This window comes from Acomys minous (assembly GCF_964271855.1).
Source record: "Acomys minous genome assembly, chromosome: 9".
In the NCBI taxonomy this organism is placed as follows: domain Eukaryota; kingdom Metazoa; phylum Chordata; class Mammalia; order Rodentia; family Muridae; genus Acomys; species Acomys minous.
In genome coordinates, this window is record NC_140490.1 from 89,958,607 (window position 1) to 89,984,395 (window position 25,789).

At 46.8% G+C, this 25,789-nt stretch overlaps 2 protein-coding genes across 6 annotated transcripts in view; one reads left to right on the plus strand and one right to left on the minus strand.

Moving 5' to 3' along the window:
* The window catches only part of GLT8D2 (glycosyltransferase 8 domain containing 2), a 41,777-nt gene extending 31,644 nt beyond the window's left edge, over positions 1-10,133 (plus strand). Inside the window, exon 10 of the mRNA XM_084794246.1 lies at positions 8,999-10,133. Within this exon, the coding sequence (XP_084650372.1) occupies positions 8,999-9,162 (164 nt within the window). The 3' untranslated portion in view covers positions 9,163-10,133. The remainder of the gene's footprint in view (positions 1-8,998) is intronic.
* Positions 195-23,080, minus strand: TDG (thymine DNA glycosylase). Of its 5 annotated transcripts, none has more exons than XM_084794244.1 (10): positions 22,705-23,080; positions 13,051-13,181; positions 11,379-11,620; positions 10,142-10,211; positions 8,111-8,246; positions 7,859-7,941; positions 7,292-7,386; positions 3,106-3,277; positions 2,438-2,563; positions 195-1,940 (listed from the first exon to the last, which is right to left on the minus strand). In XM_084794244.1, exons 2-10 carry the CDS (start codon positions 13,127-13,129, stop codon positions 1,804-1,806), a joined length of 1,140 nt encoding a protein of 379 aa, XP_084650370.1. In that variant the 5' UTR covers positions 13,130-13,181; positions 22,705-23,080; the 3' UTR covers positions 195-1,803. The 5 variants fall into 5 exon arrangements, with proteins under 5 accessions (XP_084650370.1, XP_084650368.1, XP_084650366.1 ...); XM_084794242.1 differs by lacking the exon at positions 22,705-23,080 and adding an exon at positions 21,853-21,995; XM_084794240.1 differs by lacking the exon at positions 22,705-23,080 and adding an exon at positions 21,753-21,971.
* Positions 23,081-25,789: the final 2,709 nt, after the last annotated feature.

Genomic DNA, 25,789 nt, shown 5'->3' on the forward strand with positions numbered 1-25,789 from the left:
AATAGGTCGCCAGTTGTGTCTTTTATAAAAAATTATAAATTAAAATATTGATATCTGTAAAAGCAAAATATCCAAGTTCTTGTGCTTTTCCTATATTACTCTGCATGGTAAATATAACAAAAGCAAACTGTCCTCAGGGTTAAAGTAGGGGAGAACACCATTACAATTTGCTATAGAAATACTCGTGCCTTAAATATAGCCATTCTTAATGTTTATTGCAAAAAACTACCAGACTTTTATATGAAGTTAAAATCTCAGTATTATTTAATGAAAAAACTCCTGCCCTGCCACATACAGGATGCACCGACATGTACTACTCAGTGGCCAAGTTCAGTGAGAAGCACCAGGACTGCACCTGGAAGGTCCTCACACTCGCCCTCCAGAGTGTCATAATTTAAAGGTATTTTTCCACACAAGGAAATCTACAGTAAAGCTACAATAGTCAGACACCACAGCCATACTCAGCTACATGCTTTACAGAGTCCCATGAAAAAAATAATTCAGTTGATCCTAATCCCTGATGCGAGGCACTTCGGAGCACCTGCATACGATGTCCATGTAAACAGCAGTGCAGCACACCTCTTAAATGGTATGCCTGGTACACAGCTTGAGCTAGACTTAAGGAAAAATAAAATCCATCATTCCCACAGCTAAGAGCACGCTGAACTTCATCATAAGACACTGCTTCTCTAATTACTCATAGAGGAACAGGCGATGTAACCTCTGTGGGATATAAAATCCTCGCGGACATTTCATACTGAAAACCAGCACGTTCCTGGGGTATGCACCAAGTCAGAATATCCATGGGTGACCAGGAGTGAATACAGCAGGCGTTTCTGAAGGCCCAGTTTTAATATCGACCAGCCCTAATAGGCTATTTGTAGCACCATGGAAAATGCATTAAAAACCACAAAGGTACAAATTCCAATCAACTGCTCATGAGGTTCACTAAGTCCACAGTAAAACACAGCAGTGACAATAATTTTTAAATTATTGATTAATGATTAGCTCTACCTAGCAAGAAAAATGTCTGTATTATCTTAATACATCCCATGTACACACAGCACCAGTTTAAACAGGATTATCAAACACCTGCAGCCTGACGCTGTTCACCCTGAAAGTTCATTTCTCATTACTTTCCACGTCAAGGATAAAATCAGAACATTGATAAATACTGACGCTCTCAGGAGCCTACCAGGGCAGCAGGCGTTTCGCCTCTGAGAGGCTTGACAGGGCGGAGTGGAGAGCTAAGGAAGGGCTTATGCCTCAGCAGGAAGGGCCATACTGTTACCAAGCCCCGCCACACACACCGCGGGGGGAGTAAAGGGGTCTGAGAGCGAATAAACCCAGCTGGGACTGCAGTGCGGGTTGGTCAGCGCCATCCACGGAGGCTGGATTTTTGTGTACTAGCTTGATTCTTACTAGCGTGCCCTTCTTAGGCATTTAAAGGGGTCGTGGCATACATAGGTATGCAGAGTAAAGAATCAACTATAAACATCCGGACTGTTGCATTTTAAAGTCATAGATCAAACTGACTCCCCAAAGAAAACCAGTTTCTTCATAAATGAGATACAGTATATAAAAAGCTGGAATGATGGATAATCCAAATACAAAACTCAGATAAAAAAACCACCCTATTTTTTCTTTCCAAACTACACAGCTCATCGGTTGACTACCAAACATAATTACACCACTAGTGTAAAGTACTATTAAAACTAAAAGTCTTCAGTTAGCAACTGAGGGTCTACGCCCCGACAACTGCATTAAACTGCAGTGCTGAGGCAGAGCGGAGAGGCACAGTCCCTACGCGTGGCTTCCGTCTTCCTGTGCTTGTGTCCCACAATTACTAAAAGAAGGGATCTGGTCTGCAAATGACTGCGTCATCCACTGCCCATTGGGAACATCCCCAGGGGCTGACTCTCCTCTCAGGTCCGCAGCTGCTGAGAAGGGGAAAAAAAAAATCTTAGTTCATTGTCAAGTTTCAATTGATCCAATTAGATTTTTAAAGTACACTAAAGAAGAATTATTAAAATACTGAAAACAGTAACTTTCATGCCCGGTGTGGTAGCGCACAGCACTCAGGAAGGCAGAGGCATGTGGATCTCTGTGAGTTTGAGGCCAGCCTGGTCTACGAAGAGTCCAGGACAGCCAGGGCTACACAGAGAAACCCTGTCTCAAAACAAACAGAGACACAGTAAATTTCCAGTAGATTTTCAGATCTAGGACTGATAAATCATTTGTTATTCAAGAAGAGACATGGGTGGGCTGGCTTAGAAGCTGTGATGTAAGGGAACGATTTGTGAAGTCTTTAGACACTCAGTTACATTATATGGTAATACTCCTAAATCTTCAACAACCACGCTCCATTTCCATTACATTCCCGTCACCCCCCCCCCCCCCCAGTCCTCTGAAAGAAACCATCTGGACGGAAACGTACTTAGCCCATTGGAAGGAAAGTTGCACGGCTCACTATTACATGGGTTTTCACCATAAGCACCGCCATATGCTGCTTCATAGCCTGGGTCGTACTTCTCTTCCTTAACAGCCATCTTCTTTGCATCCTCTGTGGGACAATAAAAGATGATTGAAACTGATGTTGTATAAGTTTTTTATGCAAATGCAGCTGAGTTGTATAATTTGAATAGGTTTTTTTTTAAGATGTATTATTTTTATTTGTGTGTGTACGCAGTTGCATGGGTTTCTATGCATGCAGATGCCCAAGGAGGACAGAGGACAATGGGTCCCCTAGAACTGCGTCAGGTGGGTTCTGGGATTCAGACCCTGGTCTTCTGCAAGATCAACAGGGGTCCCAAGCACCGAGCCATCTCTGCAGCCTTATTTGCTATTAGCTCAATTGCTAAAATTCTTTGTAGCATATAACTAAATTAGCTTTAAGAATTGGAAAAATCCATCACACTCAACTCTAGGCAGAGAGATGCTCCTCAGACCCAAACTCCCACAGCACGAGGAGATGCGAACACACTGAGACCCATCACCACAGCATCTGGCCACAGCACCCTTCTCCTTCCTCCTGCCTTGTATCTGCTACTGCCTTTCTGTTCCATACACACAAGAAGCCGATAAGAGGAGGGAATGGTAGCAAACCTTGTGCCAGCTGCAGGTCAAATGTGTATTTCACCTCCTGAATGTCCGTGTTGCGTACAATGCCTTTCAGCTGATCTCTTAAGTCCTTCAGCTTAATGTAGTAATGAACTTTGTCCTGGGCTCGAGGAAACTGAGCACATCTGGCACTGGAAGACGGCATGACGTAGCAGAGCTGGGACCAACAAGGTTCAGAGACTTTAACATCTGCTCTTATCTATTCATACTGTGGTTAGAAAAACTTATCTTTAACCAAGTGCGATGGCGGTGCACACCTTTAATCCAGCATTCCGGAGGCAGAGGCAGGAGGAGTGCTGTGAGTTGGAGGCCAGGCTGGTCTACAAAGTGAGACTTCGACAGCCAAGGTTACACAGTAAAACCCTGTCTTGAAAAAAAAAAAGAAAAGAAAAGAAAAGAAAAACTTATCTTTATTTGGCTTAATAACTTGATATATTCACACATACGCACATACATACAAAATCAATTCAAGAAGTTGCATTTAAGACCAAAGCCAATAAATTAACACATGGTTCCCCCAAGTGTTCCTCTAACAATCGAGTCTTTTCCTTTTTTCTGGTTTTTTGAGACAGGGTTTCTCTGTGTAGCCTTGGCTGTCCTGGACTCACTTTGTAGACCAGGCTGGCCTCTGCCTCCCAAGTGCTGAGATTAAAGGCGTGCGCCACCACTGCCTGGCAAGTCTCTTCTTTTTAAGTAAATATATTTCATAATTCCAAAGGAACAAAGGGAGCAGCATTTCTGCTGAGGTCTCCCTCCCAGCTCTCCTGTTCCCTCTGCTGAGGCAATCACTCTTCATGAGTCCCTGAGGTGTCCATGGGCAATCAAAGGCCTCTAGGTGCAGCTACTGCCCCACGTCCTTTTCAATAAACACACAAAGCACAATGTGCTCTCCTTGCCCCGCCCCTTGCTCTTCTCACTCAACAGTGTACCTCAGAGATGCTCTTACCATGTACCTAAGCATGAAAGGCCTTAAAGAGTTACAGAGCCTTTTATGACTTATTAGCTAGAGCCAACTAAAGGGTTTAGGTTGCTTTAAATTCTTTTATCATCAACTACAGTAAAAAGTCTTCTACATTATTAATTTGGAAATGGTCCTAGAAGTTGGATAAAATACCAGAAGCAGATGGCTACAGGAAAAGACACTTGCATTTATCATTTTGGTTGCGGACAAACTGTCCTTCAAAGAGCACAACTCATTTTCTGTTTTCTCAGTTACACACAACTGAGGCAGTGGACTACTATATTTATGACAATTTGTAAGTTGGTTTCTTTATCATATAATTATTTTGTTTTGAGGCATCATCATCATACATTGTAATTATTTTGCTTTGAGAATAGAATTCTTAGAAACTCCTAATTGATATATGTGTAGGTATGTTATCATGTTTTATAACAGCACACATTTTCAAGATATTCTTCAATTAAAATGACCCAGAGTAGACTGGCTGAGGGTAATGGCGCACACCTTTAATCTTAGCATTCAGGAGGCAGAGGCAGGTGGATCTCTGTAGGTCTAAGGACAGCCTCGCCTGGTGGGCATAGTACTGACCCAACTACTGACCCACAAGTAAAATAACAAGAAAAGTAAATTGTTTTCACTTGGCACTAAATCACTAGCAACACCAACAGCTTCCTATTTCATGCTAAAGAATACATTGTATGGGGCTGGAGAGATGGCCCAGAGGTTAAGAGCACTGCCTGCTCTTCCAGAGGTCCTGAGTTCAATTCCCAGCAACCACATGGTGGCTCACAACCATCTATAATGTGATCTGATGCCCTCTTCTGGCCTGCACCTGTCCAAGCAAGCAGAGCACTATATACATAATACCAAAAAGAAAAAAAAAAAAAGAATACATTGTATAATGCAGTGCTATGTAGAGGACTGCCAAAGTTGCCATGGTTACTTCTTGGCTGTCAACTGACCCAGGCCTACACTCATTTGTCAAGAAGGAACTTCAACTGAAGAATTACCCAGATCAAACTAGCCAGTGGCCTTACCCATGAGGCACTTCCTTATTTATTTGTTTGTTTGTTTGGGGGGGGCAGAAGTGTGCGGTATGTGAACAAGTGAAGTCGGAGGACAACTTGTTGGAGTCAGTTCTCTGGGGACTGAACTCTCAGGTTGTCAAGCTTGGCAGAAAATATCTTAACCATTATGTTGGAGGCCGTTCTGGTGCTGCTAATGTATTTAATTGTTAATTACTAGCCCCCAAGGTCTGGGTATACCCTAGATAAGCACATTCTCATGTATACCAAGTGATGCTGTGTAACTCTGCCCCCCAATTATCCTTGACTGCTCAGTCAAGCTGCTGGCAGCCTGGGCTGGGCAGAAGAGAGGTGGGTGGGGCTTGGGTTCCTGGGCTGGCCTGGGGGTCTGAGAGAGACTCTGTGTCAGGAGAGGGGAAAGGAAGCACAGCTGCAGGAAGGGACGCAGAGAGAAGGACGTCCCCATGGGGCAGAAGGACCACAAGCACGTGGCCACGAGGACAGACTGATGGAGCAGATCCATCCCACACAGGATGATTGACTGGCAAGTAACTTGGGTGTGTAGCTGGGGGACAGCTAAATAGCTTAGAGGGTTGGTATTTGGCCAGCGTTAGTGCTTCATGACAGTCTCTGTGTCAATTATTTGGGAACTAGCTGGGGTAGAGAAGCCTTCAAGAGTCTAACAGTCCACTGTGCAAGCTGAGCAATCCTGCCAGGCCCATGAGGCATTTCCTTAACTCTAGTGTGGTAGACGCAGCTCACTGTGAGTACTGCTGCTGTCTTAGTCAGATGAGCCTAGTTTTTGTTTTTCAGGACAGGGTTTCTCTGCGTAGCCTTGGCTGTCCTAAATGCATTTTGTAGGCCAGGCTGGCCTCGAACTCACAGTGATCTGCCCTGCCTCTGCCTCCCAAGTGCTGGGATTACTGGCGTGCGCCACCACGCCTGGCTTTTTTTTTTTTTAAAGATTTATTTATTTTTATGTGCACTAGTGTTTTGCCTGTACAAATGTCTGTGTGGGGGTGCCAGAAACCCTGAACTAGAGTGACAGACAGTTGTGAGCTACCCTGTGGGTGCTTGGAATTGAACTCAGTTCCTCTGAAAGAAAAGCCAGTGCTCTTAAGCACTGAGCCATCTCCCCAGGCCCAGAGCCCTGGTTTTATAAGAAAGCAGGCTGAGCAAACCAGTAAGCAGCGTTCTTCCTCAGTTCCAATTTCTGCTTCCAGGTTCCTGCTCTTGCCTCCCTTGCTGATGGGAAGCATCGGTACTAGATCATTTGCCCTGCCTAGCATGTGAGAAACCCTTGGTTCTAGCCCCAGTTACCACCCAGCCAGCCACTACACACAAAAGAGAGCTGGAGAAAACTATGTTTAAGAGCGCTAGGGTAAGCTGGCCACGGTAGGGGTGGGGGTGGACACGACAAAGGCAGGCGGATCAGAGTTCGAGGCCAGCCTAGTCTACAAAGTGAGTCCAGGACAGCCAAAGCTACATAGAAAAACACTGTCTAAGAAAACAAAATGAAACAAAAAACTCAAAAACAAGCCCCCCCACACACAAAAAAGAGGGCCAGGATAGCTAAGTGGTAATTACTTGACATGTACAAAAAACCTAAATCTGATCCCCAGCACAAGAAACAAGACAACCAAAAACCTATTGCTAACTACATATAGAAAGAAATAAATTGGTAGATAGATAAATAAGTGAAATGTGAGAGAGAGACAGAGAGAGAGAGAGAGAGAGAGAGAGAGAGAGAGAGAGAGAGAGAGAGAGAGAGAAAGCCAGCAAGCCACGGGTCTGTCTTATGATGCCTCTGATTACGTGACAGTACCAAACAGAAAGTTGGCTGGATGTCTGTCTAGCATGTACAGCCCTCATTAAGCTGTGGTTAAACATACAAAAGTAGTTAATCTTATCCATGAGGTCTGTGTTTATACATACATCTGAATTCGTAAGTAACCACCATTGATATTGTCATTGTGTGTGTGCCTCTGACATTTAGCTGACAAATACTTTTTAAATAAAACTCTAACTCACCGGAAAACATAAGCTGATAACTATTTGATAAAACAGGTGGCTCTTTCCACGGCAGAAATGCCAGTGTCTGGGACTAAGGGAAAGGACCACTAACTAACTAGAAGCCCCCCCCCCCCCGCGCTAGCTGCCTTATAGATGCATGCAGGAGACTTACAGTTTCTGTGTCTGGGATCTTATGGGGTTGAAGCCCAAATTCCAAGTTCTTAACCTTTACTCCAAAAACTTCTTTACTGAAAATTTCATAAATACCTGAAAGAAAATACAAACCTATTTAACACTACCCTTGCCATTAGCAGTAAGAAAAGATAAGCTAGAGGGAGCCAGAGGGGTCAAGGATGGAGCTCACAGAGACTGGACCACCAACCGAAGAGCATGCACGGGCTGGACCTAGGCCCCCTGCACACATGTTACAGATGCGCAGCTCAGGCTTCATGGGGGTCCCCTAACAATGGGAGTGGGGGCTGTCTCTGACTCTGCTGCCTGCTACTGGATCCCTTTCCCCTAGCCGGGCTGCCTTGTCAGGCCCCAGTGGAAGAGAATGTACTTAGTCTAGTCCTGCTGTGACTTGAGGTGCAAAGGTGGGATGCTACCCCTTGGGAGAAGGGAATGGGAAGGAGGGGGTACGAGGGTGCTACAGGGAGGAGGGAGGGGGCTGAGACCAGGCTGTAAAGTGATTGAATAAACGGGAAAGGAAAGATAAAAATGTAAAAGTAAATCTTACATTTTCCATTAAACACCGCTATTCGTGGCTGGTATTTCTGCAGTTTCTGCACTAGGATTCGCCCTCCTTCCCGAAATTCTTTACTAGAATTGAAGTAAGAAACAGTGGGGGGGGGGGGGGGAGGCAGTGAGGAACAGACCCAGCAGTGTTTGCACTGCCTTCACAAAGCATCACACAAGCATTCTTGGATCTGGGTTTGGATAGGATCCCTATAATGTTGCTAAGTAACTGGAGGAGCCATGCTGTAGCTACCTGGACAGGTCCTTGCTGCCCGGAGTTGTCCTCTCCACCATGTTGGTGAAGCCGATGCCGTACTTCCCGGGTAGAGTGTGGTCATCCATATGGTTCAGCTGAACCTCACTCAGCCCGGACATGAACAGACACTTCCCTGTGGACAGAGGACTCTGTTACCTCTACACAAAGTGCAAGGCTTTTAGCTGATGGAATGCTCTACATCCTGTTCTTAAAAGTGAAAAACAAAGGACTTGAAATATATCAATTAGTAACCTAGGTCAAATACCATACTGATCAATGGCAGCAGGACAAAGCTCTCTGGCTTTAATAATTATCATTTTCCTGCAAGAAACTATTTACCTTCCTTGCACACACACCTTCAAACTGTGTTCTTTTCTCCAAATTGGTAATGTCACCATCTGCCCTAGACTAACCCACCGACTAAACGCCAACATTCTGAGGGTGAGGGGAACTAAGACACACTTTCTCAGAATTTATAATAGTGGGGACAGTGTTCAAGGCGACATTATTACTTAGCAGGAACATCCAGACTCTTACTCTCAGATAAGCAGTGTTTTCTGAGGACATGCACTGCTCTGGTAGGCAGTGTTATGAACAACCTGCATGTACAGAGCAGCACCAGGGTAAAAGTACTTGTTTTAAAAGCTCACTAGGAAAGAATGAACCTTCGTTGTTGTTTTCTTCTATAGAAACTGTCTTTAGAGACTATCTCAGATCAAAGCACTTTACATATAACTGATACCCAACAACCCATATTTAAGAAATTCTTTAATTTTATTTTATGTCCATGGTGTGTCGTAGTTAGGGTCTCAACTGCTCTGATAAAAGACCATGACCAAATGCAATTTGGGGAGAAATGAGTTTATTTTAACTTACATCTCTCAGGTCACACGCCATCACTGAAAGAAGCCAGGGCAGGACCTCAGGGCAGGAACCTGGAGGCAGGAAGTGATGCAGAGGCCATGGAGGATGCTCCTTACTGGCTTGCTCAGCCTGCTTTCTTAATCAACTCAGGACCACCTGCTGAGGGGTGGGATCACCCACCGTGAGCTGGACTTTCCCATAGCAATCATTAACCAAGAAAATGCCCACAGCCCAATCTGGTGATGCCACGTTCTCAGGTGAGATTCCCTTTTCCCAAATTACTATGAGCTTGTGTCACACTGACAAAAAAATAAAAAATAAAACCAATTAGAAAAGGGTGTTCTGCCCAGAGTGCAGGGTACCATGTGTGTGGTTGGTGCCAAAAAAGGGCATCAGGTCCCTTAGAACTGTGAGCCACCACGTGGGTGCTGGGAATCCAACCTGGAAGAGCAGCCGATGCTCTTAATCTCTGGGCCACCTCTCCAGATCCATAATCAATTCTTTTAATCTCTCCAAGAAAATACTACTGACAAAAATCTGGCAACGCCAACATTTTTGTCCACACCGTCATAGCCAATTATTATTGTTAGCCTATCCTTGAAACATACACACAATCACTCAAAAAAGAAAAAAGAAAAAGAAATCAATGCCAGGCAGTAGTACATGACTTTAATCCCAGCACTCAGGAGGCAAAGGCAGGCAGATCTCTGTGTATTCAAGCCAGTCTGGTGTACATAGGAGTTCCTGAATAGCCAAGACTACATTGAGAAACACAATCTACACACACACACACACACACACACACACACACACACACACACACCATAAGAATAATAAATAAAATAAAATATTGAAAACAGTTTGAGCAAAGAGAAATGACAGAGGTTAGAATAAATGCTTAGCATGCTCAGAGCGTGGAGCTGGATCCCCAGCTGCCCAAAAGGCACCAGGAAGTACTTTTTACTTTTTCATGCCCCACTCCTCTCCACTAATATCAGTGTGAGTGCTGCCACACCATTCCAGCTCCTCGCTTGCCATGCACGTATCAGAGAAGCATGCACAGAGTGTCGCTTATTCATTCTTATATAACTGTGAGGCCAGCCTGTCAATCCTACTGATAAAAATACCTCACTGAAAAGCAATACCTAAGGAGCAGACACTTACAGAAGTGATTTCCAGGCCCAGGGTAATGGTGCCCTTTGTAAGCTGCCATCAGTCCGGGGTTAATGCCAATCTAGAAGACAAAACAGGTAAACACCTTTATCCTTAAAAACAGGGCTTTAGAACTGAGGCAAATATCCCATTTGTTTCATTTGCAAAGTCCAGACAAAAGGCAGGCTGTTCTAATACTGCCACACGCCTTCACTATGTAGCATACTAAATTACTGTGCATTGTTCCAAAAAGAAAAAAAGAAAAAGAAAACAGCCAGGCAGTAGTGGCCTTTAATGCCAGTGCTTGGGCACGAGAGGTAGGTGACTCTCGGAGTGCTCAGTTTGAGGCCAGCCTAGTCTACAGAGCGAGTTCCAGGAGAGCCACCGCTATGCAGTGAAACCCTGGCTTGACCCTCTCCCCCTCCAAAGAAAAGAAAAGCTACACGATTTTTAAAAAAAAAAAAAAAATTAGGGAAGGAAGGACAAAAGGGAACAGTGAAACACAACACTGTTTAACTCCATACATACCTTTAATCCCAGCACTCGGGAGGCAGAGGCAGGTAGATCTGTGAGTTCAAGGCCAGCCTGGTCTACAAAGCAAGTCCAGGACAGCCAGAGCTGCTACACAGGGAAACCCTGTCTTGAAAAACAAAAGAAGTCCGACCCCTACCAAGGCAGGCTGCCTTTGGTCGGGAAAGAGACAGGTCTTTCAACAGCCGAACTGAGCTGTGTCTTGAGCCACCTCCCAAACTGTAATTTCCTCCACAGAGCACCTACACAGCTGCCCCGATGGTCATTCTAATGGTTCTTACAGCTACAGACATAAGCGCAAATTTAGCAGTGCCGGGCTGGGTGCCGTGGCACAGGCACCAGGACGGCTGCAAGCTTGAGGCCAGCCAGATTAATAGTGAGTGTAGCTCCAAACATCAAAAAGCAAAACCACCCCAGTGCGGCCACATCCCAAGTACTATCAACGATCACATACCCAAAGTGCTTCACGTGGGCTGTTTCGTTCAAGTGCAATCTGGTGAGGGAGGCATTATCTCATATTTCACTAATGAAAAACATTGTAAAGATGAAGGCTTGCCAAGGCCTTCCCTTCACAGCAGCCCCAATCCCAAGCTCACCCTCTTATTCACGCTCATGTAACACAACCTCAGGAAGGTAACACTACCCACCTCCACAAGGCTCTTAGAAACCTTTCCGGAAGAACGCTACTTATTGTCAAACAAGCAAGAGAAATTCTTACAATCACTATGTCCAGGTTGAAGGTCAAAATATCAGGAAGTGTCTTGGTCAAAAGCTCAGCTTCAGAAACACCGTTGAAACGGTCCACTTTTCTTTTCACTTTAAAAGTGTCTGTGATTTTTTCTTGCTTTTCTTTTGCTTTTGTGGACTTGGCAGATTTTTTTGACTGAGCAGGTTTTTTGGGTTCCACTGGGTCCTTGGGTTCTGCTGCTTTGGCTTTTCTCTTCCTTCTCTTTGGAGCCTCTGAAACACAGTGATATTCAGAATCACTTGAACCTAAAAGCTGCAGGAGACCCCCCCACGCGGTCACCCCATGCTATCTGATCCAAGTTACGTCCCTGTACCCCCCCCCCCCACCGGGTTTCTCCTTTTACTCTCCATCTAGGCAGATTTGATAGTCAGACTGATTCTCTATGGCTGCTCGGTGGCTTCTTGGTTTTCCTAGGGATCTATGTACCACTTTATAAGAATTCTATCAGCACGTAAATAATTAAGAAAACAAATTTTTGAACAAGGCCAGACGAGGCAGTACACATCTTTAATACCAGCCGTCAGGAGGCAATTTCTATGAGTTCAAGGTTAGCCTGGTCTGTATAGTGAGACCCTGTCCTCAAAGGGGGAGGTTTTAACTCATTTCCCCTGAGTAGACAGCCACAGGTGGCTTATGGCTTATTTTAGAACAAGCTCCACTCACATTCAAAGTGAGTTAAAGATGCTGAGGGCAAGCTCTCTGGGCTGGTAGCACTGTTCAAAGGTAAGAATAAACTGTTATTAAGGGCTGTAGGATGTGTGCTGAGGCCTACCCTGTCCATTACAGAGTGTATACCATCACCCATCATGTGCACAAAACCCCTTTCTCAAAGCAGAGAGATGGCTCATGGTTAAGAGCAGTGGCTACTCTTACAGAGGACCTGCTTTGACTCCTGGCACCCGCCTGGCAGCTCTCACACCCATCTGTAACTCCAGTTCCAAGGGATTCTACGTTAGCTTCTGGCCTCCAAAGGTAGCAGACAGGTAAGCGGTTCACTGACATGCAGGTACAACACATACATACACACACACACACACACACACACACACACACACACACACACACCCACGTCACTACAATAACAGAATGGAGTATGACTGGTACTTCAGTGTGCCCTTCTCCCTCAGCATCTCCATGCAATACATTAGCTGTAGCCAAGTAACTGTACCTCGTGAGTAGTTCCCAGCTCCTTCCCCTGCTCTGACAGTCTTCAGAGTCTCCCCACGTGTGCAGTCTCTAATCCACTTGTGCCTTCAAGCCAGCCTTGCTCTTACTATACCCTCCAGACTGAGTTTCCCGGTGTAGCCCTGGCTGTCCTGGACACGCTTTGTAGACCAGGCTGGGCTGATTGCCTCATCTGGTCCTATTTCCCAACTTTTCCTTCGCTGCTCCAGAATCCAAAGGTTCATAATCGCTCAGGTTTTTGGGTGCCATGCCTCCACTCTGTCCCCTCAGCTGTTCCCGAGACATCACTCTACCTCAACTTCTGCAGTGCCTGTGTTACTGCTCCGCTGCCTCGGAGCCTTTGGACCACGTTCAATGCCAATGCTGTAAGGTAACAGCGTGCAGAAGTGGAAAGTGTTCACTAACAGCTCTGCCAGAGGCGGAGGCACGTTAGGATGGGGCCATGGATAAGACCTACCTGGGACAGGTTCCTGGGCAGGAGCCTCTGCTGGCATCTGCTGCTCCGCCGTGACAGCCATGTCAGGAGCTTCCGCCATCGTTTGTTGATATGGAAATGAACAAAAAGGCTGAACTTGCTCCAGAGAATAGCTGAAAGAACAGATAGGGAGAAGCTCTGTTGCCAAAGTAAAAGTACCCAAGTGTGAGCTTATTATTTTCTTATTTATTTGTTTGGGTTTTTTTTTTTCCAGACAGGGTTTCTCTGTGTAGCCTTGACTGTCCTGGACTCACTTTGTAGACCAGGCTGGCCTCGAACTCACAGCAGCGATCTATCCGCCTCTGCCTCAAGAGCGCTGGGATTAAAGGCTTGCGCCACCATGCTCGGCTCCGAAGTGGGAGTTTAAATGATCGGTTGTATGAAGACTCCTCAGAATCTAAGTGTTTTACAGCCAGATTGTAGTCATGCTTCAGACACCGCACATACTTTACTGGCCTTCACCGAGGCCCTCACTACACGCACGTTAACTCTTACTGCTCAGTGTCCAGAAGTGCCACCAACACAGCCTGCCGGTGCTGTGAAGCCACCTGCACTGTCTCTGAAATGAGAGCACAGGAACTTTCTAGGTGGCCAGCCTGAAGGATGATCAACCCACAGGAATTAAAAATACAGTCTATATCCACATAAGCACCACTCCCCATTCTGACACAAAGATTTCCCTAATGATGTTAATTTAGGTTTTCTTTTGGCTTCTTTGTGGGTTTTTTTTTGGGGGGGGGGCAGGTTTCTCTGTGTAGCCTTGATTGTCCTGGACTCACTTTGTAGACCAGGCTGGCCTTGAACTCACAGTGATCCACCTGCCCCTCCCTCCCCAGTGTTGGGATTAAAGGTGTGTGCCACTACACCTGGCTTCTTTGTGTTTTTTTGTTTTGTTTTGTTTTGTTTTTAATGTATCCAATAGATTTGTATTTTTTGCTATTGTTGGCTTTTTGTTTTAGTTGTTGCTTGCCACTTTGTGGACAGTAGAAATGGACTATTTTATAAATCTCTCTAAACTCTCTTCTGAGCGTGACTTAAATTCCATTAAAAGTAAAGCCTATGGGGATTGGGGATTTAACTCAGTGGTTGAGCGCCTAGCAAGCGCAAGGCCCTGGGTTCAGTCCTCAGCTCTGAAAAGAGAGGGGGCGGGGAGGAGAGAGAAAGTAAAGCATGTAAGGCCTTGCTGGGCACGGGGGTGCACCCCTGTAATCCTGTCCACCTACAGAGAAACCCTGACTCACAAGGCAGAAAAGGAGCAGCCAACCAAAACCCACTCCAAAGCCCAGGCCCTTCAATGGAAGCCACTTCCAAAAGCCTTTCTATAGTGACCTGCAAACAATGCCTCAAGCTGCTGCTGTTAGCACAAGAGCAAGGGCCACGGATGCTGTACATGCAGTCTACTGCAGCAGCACACACGCAGGCATTAAATGCAGAATGCATTAGAGTGAAGGGGGAAAGGGAGGGAGGCGATGTTTCCTTTAGCGGGTTTCTTTCTCAGTGTTCTGTGGGGAAAGACAGTGAGCTTGGAACACTCGCTGCTCTCGGAGGACCCAGGTCCCTGCATGAGGCAGCTCCCAATCCCCTGGGACTCTGGCTCCAGGTGACTGGACAGCCTCTTCTGGACTCCGTGGGCACTTGCTCATAGATAGGGCCCACATTCTCATATTACACACAAACACACATAAATTTAAAAAAAGCAAAGGTCAAAGGAGATGAATTCTATAATAAGATTTATCTCAGTAAAATGGCCAAGTTAAAAGGTAAAAAGAAACTGCTGGTTGATGGTTAATTCCAGCACTGGGGAGGCAGAGGCAGGTGACTCTCTGGGTTCAGGACAGCCTGGTCTACATACAGAGGAATCCTGTCTCAAACACAGAGAAATTCTGTCTTGAGAAAACAAACAAAAATAGCCGACCAAACTAAAACAAGAAAAAAAAAAAACCTCTGATTTCCTAGATAAACTCAAATGACAACAATAGATTTTCCCACACTCCCTTGCTGTGGGAACTCTGCTCCTTTAGACTTTTGTTCGTTCCTCTGGGAGGAATGCCTTTCCCTAGCTTAGCCATTCAAAACCACTATGCTAACGGCCTTGGCTGCCTTGAGACTTTCTTCCTGGAAGCACATCCAAATTGAGTGACCAGGAATCCTCTGTATGGTCACCACTGCTTCTGTCCCTGTTCTGACCCCTGGGCTATCAGCAAAGCAACCAGCTCTTGAGCAGTGCTGCCTGGAGTCCCCGGTTCTGCTGAACCAACCTGAATTCCTCAGCACAGGTCACACGGGGTAAAGGCTGCCTATGCGAGGCCAGCTTAGAGTGCTGCATGCTCTGAGACAACAGAGGCCCAAGCCCAGCGGATAAGCACTGGATTAGCCAGAGAAGGGTCTGGCACCAGTGAAGAATATTAACTCTCTCTTTAAATTTTTATTATTTTTTTCTTTTTTGCTTTTGCAAGACAGGGTTTCTCTGTGTAGCCTTGCCTGTCCTGGACTTGCTTTGTAGACCAGGCCAGCCTCAAACTCACAGAGATCCACCTGCCTCTGCCACCCAAGCGCTGGGATTAAAGGCGTGTGCCACCACACTCAGCTAATATTTTATTTCTTATAAAACAAACAAACAACAAAAAAATCCCAAACTTAGTAACCTTAAAGGTTAATTTTATATGTTAGAGAGTTGTCTGCATATATGTGCAACATGTACATGCAGGTCAGAGGTGTCAGACCATAGCCTCTACACCTGAACTTATGGATAGCTGTGAGCCTCCACATGGGCGCTAGGAATCAAATCCAGGCCCTCCACAAGGTCCTCTCAACTGTTACACCCCCACCTCTACGCCCCCAAACATTCATTTCCTTAAATACACTGTTCTCAAATTATATGATGGCTTAATACACTATTGTACAGCAACAACGCAGCTACTAAAAAGTTAACTGGTATTGTGAAAAGTACAAAGAAATTATATACATTTAAAGTATTTTGCCAGACGTGGTGACGCACGCCTTTAATTCCAGCACTTAGGAGGCAGAGGCAGGCAGATCTCTATGAGTTCAAGGCCATCCTGGTCTACAATCGAGTCCAGGACAGCCAGGGCTAACACAGAGAGACCCTGTCTCGAAAAACCAAAAGAAAGAAAGAAAGATCTGTGTGTACCTATGTTTGTCTGCATGAGTTTATGTGCATGCCATGTGTGTCATGCCTGTGGAGGCCAGGCAGGGAAGTCAGTGTGACGTCACGGGCAGTTGTGAGCCATGTATGTGGGTGATGGGAAACTCACGATCTCAGCAAGACCAAGTGTTCCTAACTGCTCAACCATCTTTCCAGCCCTTGCTCGAGAGAGACAAAAAAAATATGCCACACTTACATGCGACTTGGGATAGAATTCTGCAGTGTTTTTGAATGATAAGTCTCCAAGAGAAGGGCAGTAAAAGGGAAACTGAGTCATCATTGGTATTTCTAGCTTCCCCTTCCTCCCTATAATAATGAAGAGTTAGATTTAAGTGTTTCAAACTGAACAGACCCCATATTCATTCCTTTCCTGGCTGGCATGGTAATACCTGAGAAAAAGCAACTCCCTGGAAGAGCTTAGGCCCAGGCCCAGTACAGAATATAGTCCGTCCTGTTGGGGAAGGCAGGCAGAGAGAGCCACTTGGTCCACAGTGCTGACCAGGAGGCAGAGAAAGGCGTAGCAGGCTCTTTCCTTTCCCCCCTTTTCCCCAGGTCTGGGACCTGGCACAAAGAAGGATACAGGAAAAATTGGAGGACATGAAAAGGGGAAGTTTTTTTTTTTATTCCAGAGTCAAAAATGTTAACATAACTGAAGAGAACCACGCTTCCTACAGAGATTGCCTATCTTTCTAAGGACATACATACAAGTAAGGATATTAAAAACTGCAAACTAGGCTCAATGAGGCCCAAGAGTGTTTGTGGCCTTGAGTTTAACTCTATTACACACACTCTTCTCATGCCCCTAAATCTAAAGAGGGTACCTCATAAAACCTCTTAGGACTTTACTGACAAGGGACATTCCGTAAGAGGGAGACAAAGACACCAGTGCTGTGGTTTGAATGACAGTGGCCCGGGCAGTCCCATACATTTGCCGGATTACTTCCTACTTGATGAACCGTTTGGGAAGGGTTAGGAGGTGGCCTTACCAAAAGAAGTGTGTCACAGGGGGTTAGTATGGGGGTGGGGGTGGTTTTGAGGTTTCTAAAGCCCACACCAGGCCCACTGACTCGCTCATGCTCTTGCCCTGCCTGCTGTCTTCAGATCAGGATGTAAAGCTCTCAACTACTGTTCGGTGCCACACTTGCCCGCTCCCCACCAGGTAACAGGTTAACGCTCTAAAACTGTTAAGAAGCCCCCCCCCCCCAGTTAAATGTCTCCTTTTCTAAGAGTTGGTCATGCTGTCTCTTTCACAGCAACAGGACAGTGACTAAGACAAGTGTATGTATCTCTCCTCACCCAGTCTTTAACCTTTGTTGCAAATCACATCCTTCAAGCACAGCGGGAGGACATGGAATTTTATGTACAGCCACACAAGACAGGGTGTGGTGGCACACATGCCTGTAATCCCAGCACTCTGGTAGGCAGAGGCCAGCCTGGTCTACAGAGTGAGCCCAGGACAGCCGGGCTACACAGAGAAACCCTGTCTAAAAACAACAACAACAACAACAAAACCCACAAAAAACAAACAGCCACTGACGACACCTGTGAACTTTTCCCTTTGAGAAGCTGTACCCATGTCTTTTTTTTTTTTTTTTTTTTTGGTTTTTCGAGACAGGGTTTCTCTGTGTAGCCTTGGCCATCCTGGACTCACTTTGTAGACCAGGCTGGCCTCGAACTCACAGCGATCCGCCTGCCTCTGCCTCCCGAGTGCTGGGATTAAAGGCGTGCGCCACCACGCCCGGCTGTACCCATGTCTTAGCTGTGTACTATCCTTTTAAACTAAGCCCGCCATTTCCCCCACCCCCACTGCCTCTATGCTTGGGCCAGTGACAGCGGGTAAAGGTGCTTGCCACCATGCCTGATGCCCTGAGTCTGACAGCCGAAATCCACAAGGTGGAAGAAGAAAACAAACTCCAGGGAACTGGCCTCTGACCTCCATACTTGAACTGTGGCACATGGGCCTCCCACAGATTTGTGAGCACGCACATACACACGGAGTAAACCATTAAAGGTAAAAATAAGTACTACCAATGCTAACAATAAGTACTATGCCTCAACGCTACCCAGCAAGCTCTCCAACTCTGCTTTGCTGTGCCTCTGCCTGAGCCTTCTGTGTACTGCAGTCCAACACTCAGCTTTAATTGAGCAGAGGCCACTGACTGACTCCTCAGTTTAGCTTCTTGGAAACACCCTAAGGACAGATCTGGAGGAGTGGTCTTCAAGGTGGATGCAGCTCACGTCGACACTGATGGCCTAGTACAAGCCCCAGACCTTCCATTCTGTGTGAACTTTAAAAAGCTCGGTGAGGGGCTGGAGAGATGGCTCAGTGGTTAAGAGCACACTGTCTGCTTTTCTAAAGGACCCTGGTTCAATTCCCAGCACCCACACGGCAGCTCACAACTTTCTGAAACTCTACTTCCAGGTGATCTGACAGCCTCACACCAATGCATTTAAATTAAATAAATGATTAAAAAAAAAAAAAACTCCACCAAAAGGTCCCATTCTACCCCCCAACCCCCCCCCCCCCAATTTTCTGTTAGTCTTACCTGCTGATTTTTTCTCTCCTAGACTGCTCCTCTACCCCCTCTTACTGACCTCCTGTTCCCGGAACTGGCTCCTAGCTGTCTGTGGTCTCTTAACACTCACACAGCTGACTGAGAGGCCTATGGGATGTCACCACCTTGTACAGCTCTAATCCCAGCACGGAAGCAGAGGCAGGATGAATGCTATTTGAGGCTTGCTTGGGGCTACATAGCAAGACTGTCTCATATTTTTTTATTTTTAAGACTAAGCTAGGTGTGGTGGTGCACTCCTTTAATCCCAGCACTTGGGAAACGGTGGCAGGTGGATTGATGTGAGTTTGAGGCCAGCCTGGTCTGTCTCGGACTATCTTAGTTGGGTATCAGTCCTTGGGTCGGGAGTTTTCGAAGTGTCTGTGGACAAAGACAGACGAGTGACACTCAGAATCAAACAGCACCTTGTAGACAGACACTGGTCTACAGGACAGCCAGGGCTCTGTAACACAGAGAAACCCTGTCTCAAAAAAGCCCAAAAAAACAAAAAAAAGGCAGGGTGTGGTGGTGCACGCCTTTAATCTCAGCACTCATGAAGCAGAGGCAGGGGGATCAGTGATCTATAAACTGAGTCCAGGACAGCCAGGACTACACAGAGAAACCCTGTCTCGAAACTTCACCCCCCCACCTCCCCCCAAAAAAACTCTAGTTAATACAATTAATACAATTCAGATGTGTTTTAAATCTTTTAAAGCTTTCTCTAGAAATGAGAAACTCTTTTTTTCTTTTTAGTTTTTCGAGACAGGGTTTCTCTATATGTAGTCCTGGCTGTCCTGGACTCACTTTGTAGACCAGGCTGGCCTCGAACTCACGGAGATCCGTCCGTCTCTGCCTCCCGAGTGCTGGGATTAAAGAAGGTGTGCACCACCTGGGCGGGCTTGAAACTTCTTTACTTTTCAATTATTTTGCACTATTTTAAGGGTCTGTGGTGCCATTTTCCAAATTCCTTTAGTCATCTCACTTGAACGAGTATACATGACACTGAACACCCACAGACAACTGACCAGTGCTAAAGGAGCAGAGCACTCAGCGCCAGGGAGCTGGTTGTGTGGACTGGGAAGGAACACCATGTACGGCCTGCCACTGACAGTGCTACACGGAGAATGCACACTCACCTGTGCGTTAGCTACTATGGGCAGGGAGCACTAAGACCTTAGGACCAATCACAATGTCCAGTTCAAACAAGGCCGTGTAGGAAAGGCCCACAATCCCAGCCATCTGGGAGGCTGAGGCAGGAGGCTCAAAAATTCAAGGTCCATCTGGGCTACATGGTGAACCCAAGGCTAGCCCAGGCAACACAGCAAGACCTCTTTATAAAAGATGGCTGGGGACATGGCTCAGTAGTAAGATTCTTGGTTAGCATACTGGAGGCTCTGGGCTCAATCCCCAACCACGCCATCCCCTCGAACTCACATGGATGCCTCTGCCTGGGGTTAAAGGCTACCATGCCCAGATTTGCCTGTTTTAATTGCTGTCTCCTAGGATTACTGTCTTAGTCTGGTATCCTAGACCTAGTCCTGGAAGCTTCTAGCCTCCGTACACTCTAACCTAGGCCTAGAATGTCATCAGCCTCTAAGACTTACTGCTTAATAAGCTCACCCTTACTTGTTCTTTCTGAGCTCTGGGCTGGCTGGTTCAGCTCAGCTGTTCTGGCTCAAACTCTTCTCCCAGCTGACTTATTTAATCGGTCTCTCTCGGCCTGTAATTGCTCTGCTTGGTCTCAAAGTAATTCAGCAATCTGTTCTAATCTTCTGGCTTCTTCTCATTTTCTGGCCTGTTGCTTCTTCACCTTAGTGTTCGTGTTCTCTCTCTCTCTCTCTCTCTCTGCAACTATTACTGCCTGGTAAAAACTGCCTTCTCTCTCTGTAACACTGCCTCTTAATTAGCTTTCTTTTCCTCTCTCTTGAGAACTGGGCATATCCTATTCTGTCAAATCTCTGACATCACTTTCTGCCTGGGTGCTTCCTTCTACAAACTAACTTTTCCTTCTTTTGTGATTAAAGGAATGTATCACCATGCCTGGACCTAAGCTTTTCTTCACCTGATACTTCCTCTATACTACTCTAATCTATCAGTTCTACAACCCTTGTGAAAGTTGGGCTGGAACACTCACCACTCTCACTAACAGGCCACTGGCACCCTGCAGGTGGGAAACTGTTGAAAAGCTGGAGATAGATCCACCTGCCCTGTCGGTAGGGACCGCTCTAGAGTGTGCCCTTGAATCTTTTGATGGTAAAGCATGTTTTCATTTCACTCCGTGGTGGTCCATCAGCCTCCACCAATCTTCTCAAAGATGCGCAGCGTCGGATGGAGAGGCGCACTGAAGACAAGAGTGTCTTACCTAAATTCAATCTCCATTCGCCACTGCGAGGCAGGCTAATTCTTCACCAGGCCTAATATGTAAATCAATATCCCGTTTACCTGCTAAGGCCCTGCCATTTTGGTTTTTTTTTTTTTTTTTTTTCTTATTTAGCTCTCTGTCAAAGAGTCTAAATCTCCAAATCTATACTTTGGCAGGTCCCCCTGACATTCCAGTACCCCTAAGGGACATTTTAAAAGTCCATCCCGGGGCCACTGAAAAGGGACACTCTTTAAACTGCTTTCTTTGCGCGTTATATACACTCCACCGCAATAAGCATCTACCCTACCACCCTTCCTAGCTTCCCGCGAGGATGCGGAGGAAGCAGCCTCCAATGCATCAACAGGGCACCTGCTCCATTGTTTACGGTTCAGGTGACCGAGGCTGAAGCCGCACCCAGCCTTTTAAAGCTCGCGGGTACCAGGGGCTGCGGACCCGCGCGGGCTGGGGGAGAAGCTCGGAGAGGGGAGGTGGAGGTGGAGTGGGGAGGTGGAGGGGGGCGGTGAGGTGCCCACCGCGCACGCGCAGGCCGGCCTTTGTGCGGGCCGCGGCCCCCGCCGACCCCAGCCGCGAGCGCCCGCGTTACCTGCGCGCGGCCTCCGCATCCATGGCGGCGCCGCCGAGGGTGCGGCTACTCCTGCCGGGCCCACGGGCGCCCCGCTCTGCCGCTCGGCGCGCGGACTCACCACAAGATCGGGGCGGCCGGTGGACGGACGGCGCTGGCCTCGGCCCCTCCCACGCCGCTACATCACCGCGGCGGTCCGCGGCGCACTTCCGCCTCCCTCCGTGGAGGCCGGCGGCCTCGCCGTCACGTGACGCTGGCTAGGCCAATGGCCTCCCCTCTTCGGGGTACCCCCCCCCAAGTCCGCCGCTTAGCCTTTCGGGAAACTTGAAGGCTGGCGAGGGATGGGGTGCGCCCGGGTGACGTCAGCTTTTGTGGGCTGAGTTTCCGGGTGCCTTTTGGGATGTGTAGGCGGAAGGTTATGCTTGGTGGCAAGTTGATGTCTTTCCACCCCGAATTTTGGGCAGATGGAGAACTGTACCTGGCCGGGCGTGGTGCTGCACGCCTTTGATCCCAGCACTTGGAAGCCAGAGGCAAGAGGATCGCTGTGAGTTCGGGGCCAGCCTGGTCTATGAAGCAAGTCCAGGACAGCCTACACAGAGAAACCCTGCCTCGAAAAACCAAACCAAACCAAAAACTGTGCCTGTCTTGGTCGGACGTGGTGGAGCACGCATTTAATCCCAAATGCTGGGATGCGGAGGCAGACAGAACTGAGTTCAAGACCGGCCTGGTTTATAGAGCAAGTTTCAGTACTGGGCAAAACTACACAGGGAAACCCTGCCTTGAAAGCCAAAATAATAATGATAAATAATAAAAACTGTGCCTTACCCCCAAACAACAACAACAAACCTGCCTTTATTGTCAATTCCTGTAACGGGGAGTAGGGCTGTTTGGAATTGGAAAACCTAAAAGTGGAGGTCCCTACCGTTTGGGCCTCAGTTTACTAATCTGTAATGGCATAAATCGATGGACGAACCTTTGAAGTCCGTGATACTGGATGCGTCAAGGCTTCCTCCGAATCTCATACACCAATCCCACTTCCACGTCTCCGTCGTTCGTTTGGTTTTGGCAGTCTCAGGGTGTACCCGACGGGCTTAGAATTTTGCACCTGTAGTCCAGGCAGTCCCCGTGCTACATTCAGTCTCTTGAGTACTGACTAGGATTACAAACCGTGTGTTACCACACGTGGCTTCCGGTGGCTCCTCTCTGTCTCTCTGTCTCTCTGTCTCTTTTCCCAGACAGGGTTTCTTTGTGTAGCCTTGGCTGTCCTGGATTTACTTTGTAGACCAGGCTGGCCTTGAAATCACAGAAATCCCCCTGCCTCTGCCTCCTGAGTGTTGGGATTAAAGGCGTGCGCCACCACGCCCGGTAGATTTTTATAGAGTTGCTCTTTGAAGGCCTCCCAGAGCTGTTGCTAAGCCAGGCGTGGTGGCTTAGCACTGTCTCAGAGAAACCCAGAACACTGACACTATTAGCATACAGTCCCCAGTCTGCCTAGCAACCTATGACGTGTTATCTGCCTGCCACTAGGAGTGCCCCTGCCCAGGATTATCAAATTATCAAAAGGGCAGACTCACTCTCTCTCTCTCTCTCTCTCTCTCTCTCTCTCTCTCTCTCTCCCTCCCTCCCTCCCTCCCTCTCTCCCTCCCTCTCTCCCTCCCTTCCTCCCTTCTCTTCCTCTCTCTTACTGTCTCTATCTCTCTGTCTCTCTCTCTCTGTGCTGCCCCTCCCACTAATAAGCGTTTCAATACTATAGCTGTTGTCTGGCACCTTATTTCTTTAATCATTACAGACATCATCTAGTGATTGGCTTCCTTGTTTCTTCAGATTACATGATGAAAACATGAGAGGTTTTGGGTTTTTTTTTCCTCGAGATAGGGTTTCTCTGTGTAGCTTTGGTTGTCCTGGACTCACTGTGTAGACCAGGCTGGCCTCGAACTCACAGCGATCTGCCTGCCTCTGGCTCTCGAGTGCTGGGATTAAAGGTGTGCACCCGGCCCCTGTGTCTTTCTTTCTAGGGTATTTTAAAGAAAAGCACACTGGCGGCTGGAGAGATGGCTCAGCGGTGAAGAGCACTGGCTGCTCACCCGGAGGTCCTGACTTCGATTCTTAGTACCCGCATGGTGGATCACAACTGTCGCTTACTTCCAATTCCAGGGGAACATGACACCCCTATCTAACTTCCTGGGTACACCAGTCACAAAAGTAGTGCACTGACAAACCTGCAGGCAAAACACATATACATAAAGTAAAATGTACATAAATAATAAAATCCTTGCTTAGAAAAGAGAGGCCTTGACAGGCGTGGTGGTGCACGCCTTTAATCCCAGCACTGGGGAGGTAGAGACAGGTGGATCTCTGTGAGTTTGAGGCCAGTGTGGCCTAGAGTGTGAGTTCCAGGACAGCTAGGGCTAAAATAGAGAATCCTGTCTTGAAAAAGCAAACAAAAAGAAAAACCCAAACCAAAAAAAAAAAAAAAGAGAGAAAGAAAAGAGAGGCCTTTTGGGCTGGAGAAATGGTTCAACTTTTAAGAGTGGGTAGGGTACCAGGCATGATGACACACGCATGTCATCCCAGCACCTGGGAGGCAGAGGCAGGCAGATCACTTTGAGTTCTAAGCCAACCTGGTCTACAAAGTGAGACCAGGGAGCCAGGCATGGTGGCGCACGCCTTTAGTCCCAGCACTCGGGAGGCAGAGGCAGGTGGATCACTGTGAGTTCGAGGCCAGCCTGGTCTACAAAGTGAGTCCAGGACAGCCAAGGCTACACAGAGAGACCCTGTCTCGAAAAACCAAAAAAAAAAAAAAAAAAAAAGTGAGACCAGGAGAGCCAAGATAACAGAGAAACCCTGTCTCCAAAACAACACAAAAAAAGAGTTGTGGTCCTGGTATCTCTTCATAGCCATAAAACCCAAACTAAGGTCTTGTCTCAAAAAGGGGTGGGAACAGAATGATTTTGGAATTTATTTAAAATTTAAAGTTTCTCTTTATACTACTAAGGGAAAGACAAATCGTAGATTGGAAAGTGTTATTTGCAGTGTATCTGATAAAAGGCTTGTATCCAAAATAAAGAACATTCCAGTCTTTGGGTTTTGTTTGTTTGTTTGTTGTTTTTTGTTTGTTTGTTTGTTTGAGACAGAGTTTCTCTGAAACTCACTCTGTAGACCAGGCTGGCCTGGAACTCAGAGATCTCCCTGCCTCTGCCTCTGAGATCTGGGATCCCAGGCTTGAGTCACCACACCTGGCTCAGTCCCAGAGGTTCTTTTTTTGGGGGGAGGGGCATGGTTCAAGACAGGGTTTCTCTATATAACAGCCTTGGCTGTCCTAGGCACACATTGTAGACCAGGCCAAAGCATGATCTTTAAAAACACCCATGGATTAAGTAATGTAGATTGGAGGATTCTTTACAGGAAAACCATGACCCAAGTCACCATGCCTGGGCGGGGCTCTGTGTAAAGTATCAAAGAACTTGGAGAACAAAGCTAGCTGTCTGTCTGTCTGTCTCTCTCTTTCTCTCTCTCTCTCACCTTCCTAATGCTGGGTGGACCCTTTAATACAGTTCCTCAGTTTGTGGTGAGCACAACCATAAATTTATTTTCGTTGCTACTACATAACTGTAATTCTGCTGTTATTGACTCGTAAATATCTGAAGCTATCTGATATGTGTCCCCTGTAAAAGGGTCAGTGGAACCTTTCCAAAGAGGTCGAGACTGACAGGTTGAAAGCCGGTGCTCTTCGAGCAAGCGCTCTGCTATCAAACTCCGGACACATGCAGTTAGTTTCTTTTGTGCGAAAGGACAAATGATGCAGTAAACACCACAATGGCCAGGAAGGGCAAAGGACAGGATAGGGATAGTGACCAGAAGCTAGGATCGCAAGTTGGTCAAACAAAACAAAAAATCGAAAAGAAAAAAAGAAGGCTGGAGAGATGGCTCAGAGGTTAAGAGCACTGACTACTCTTCCTGAGGTCCTGAGTTCAATCCCCAGCACCTCCACTGGCCTGAAGGTAGAGCACTGTATACATAATAAGCAAACAAAAAACCCAAAGAAACAAAAACAAATA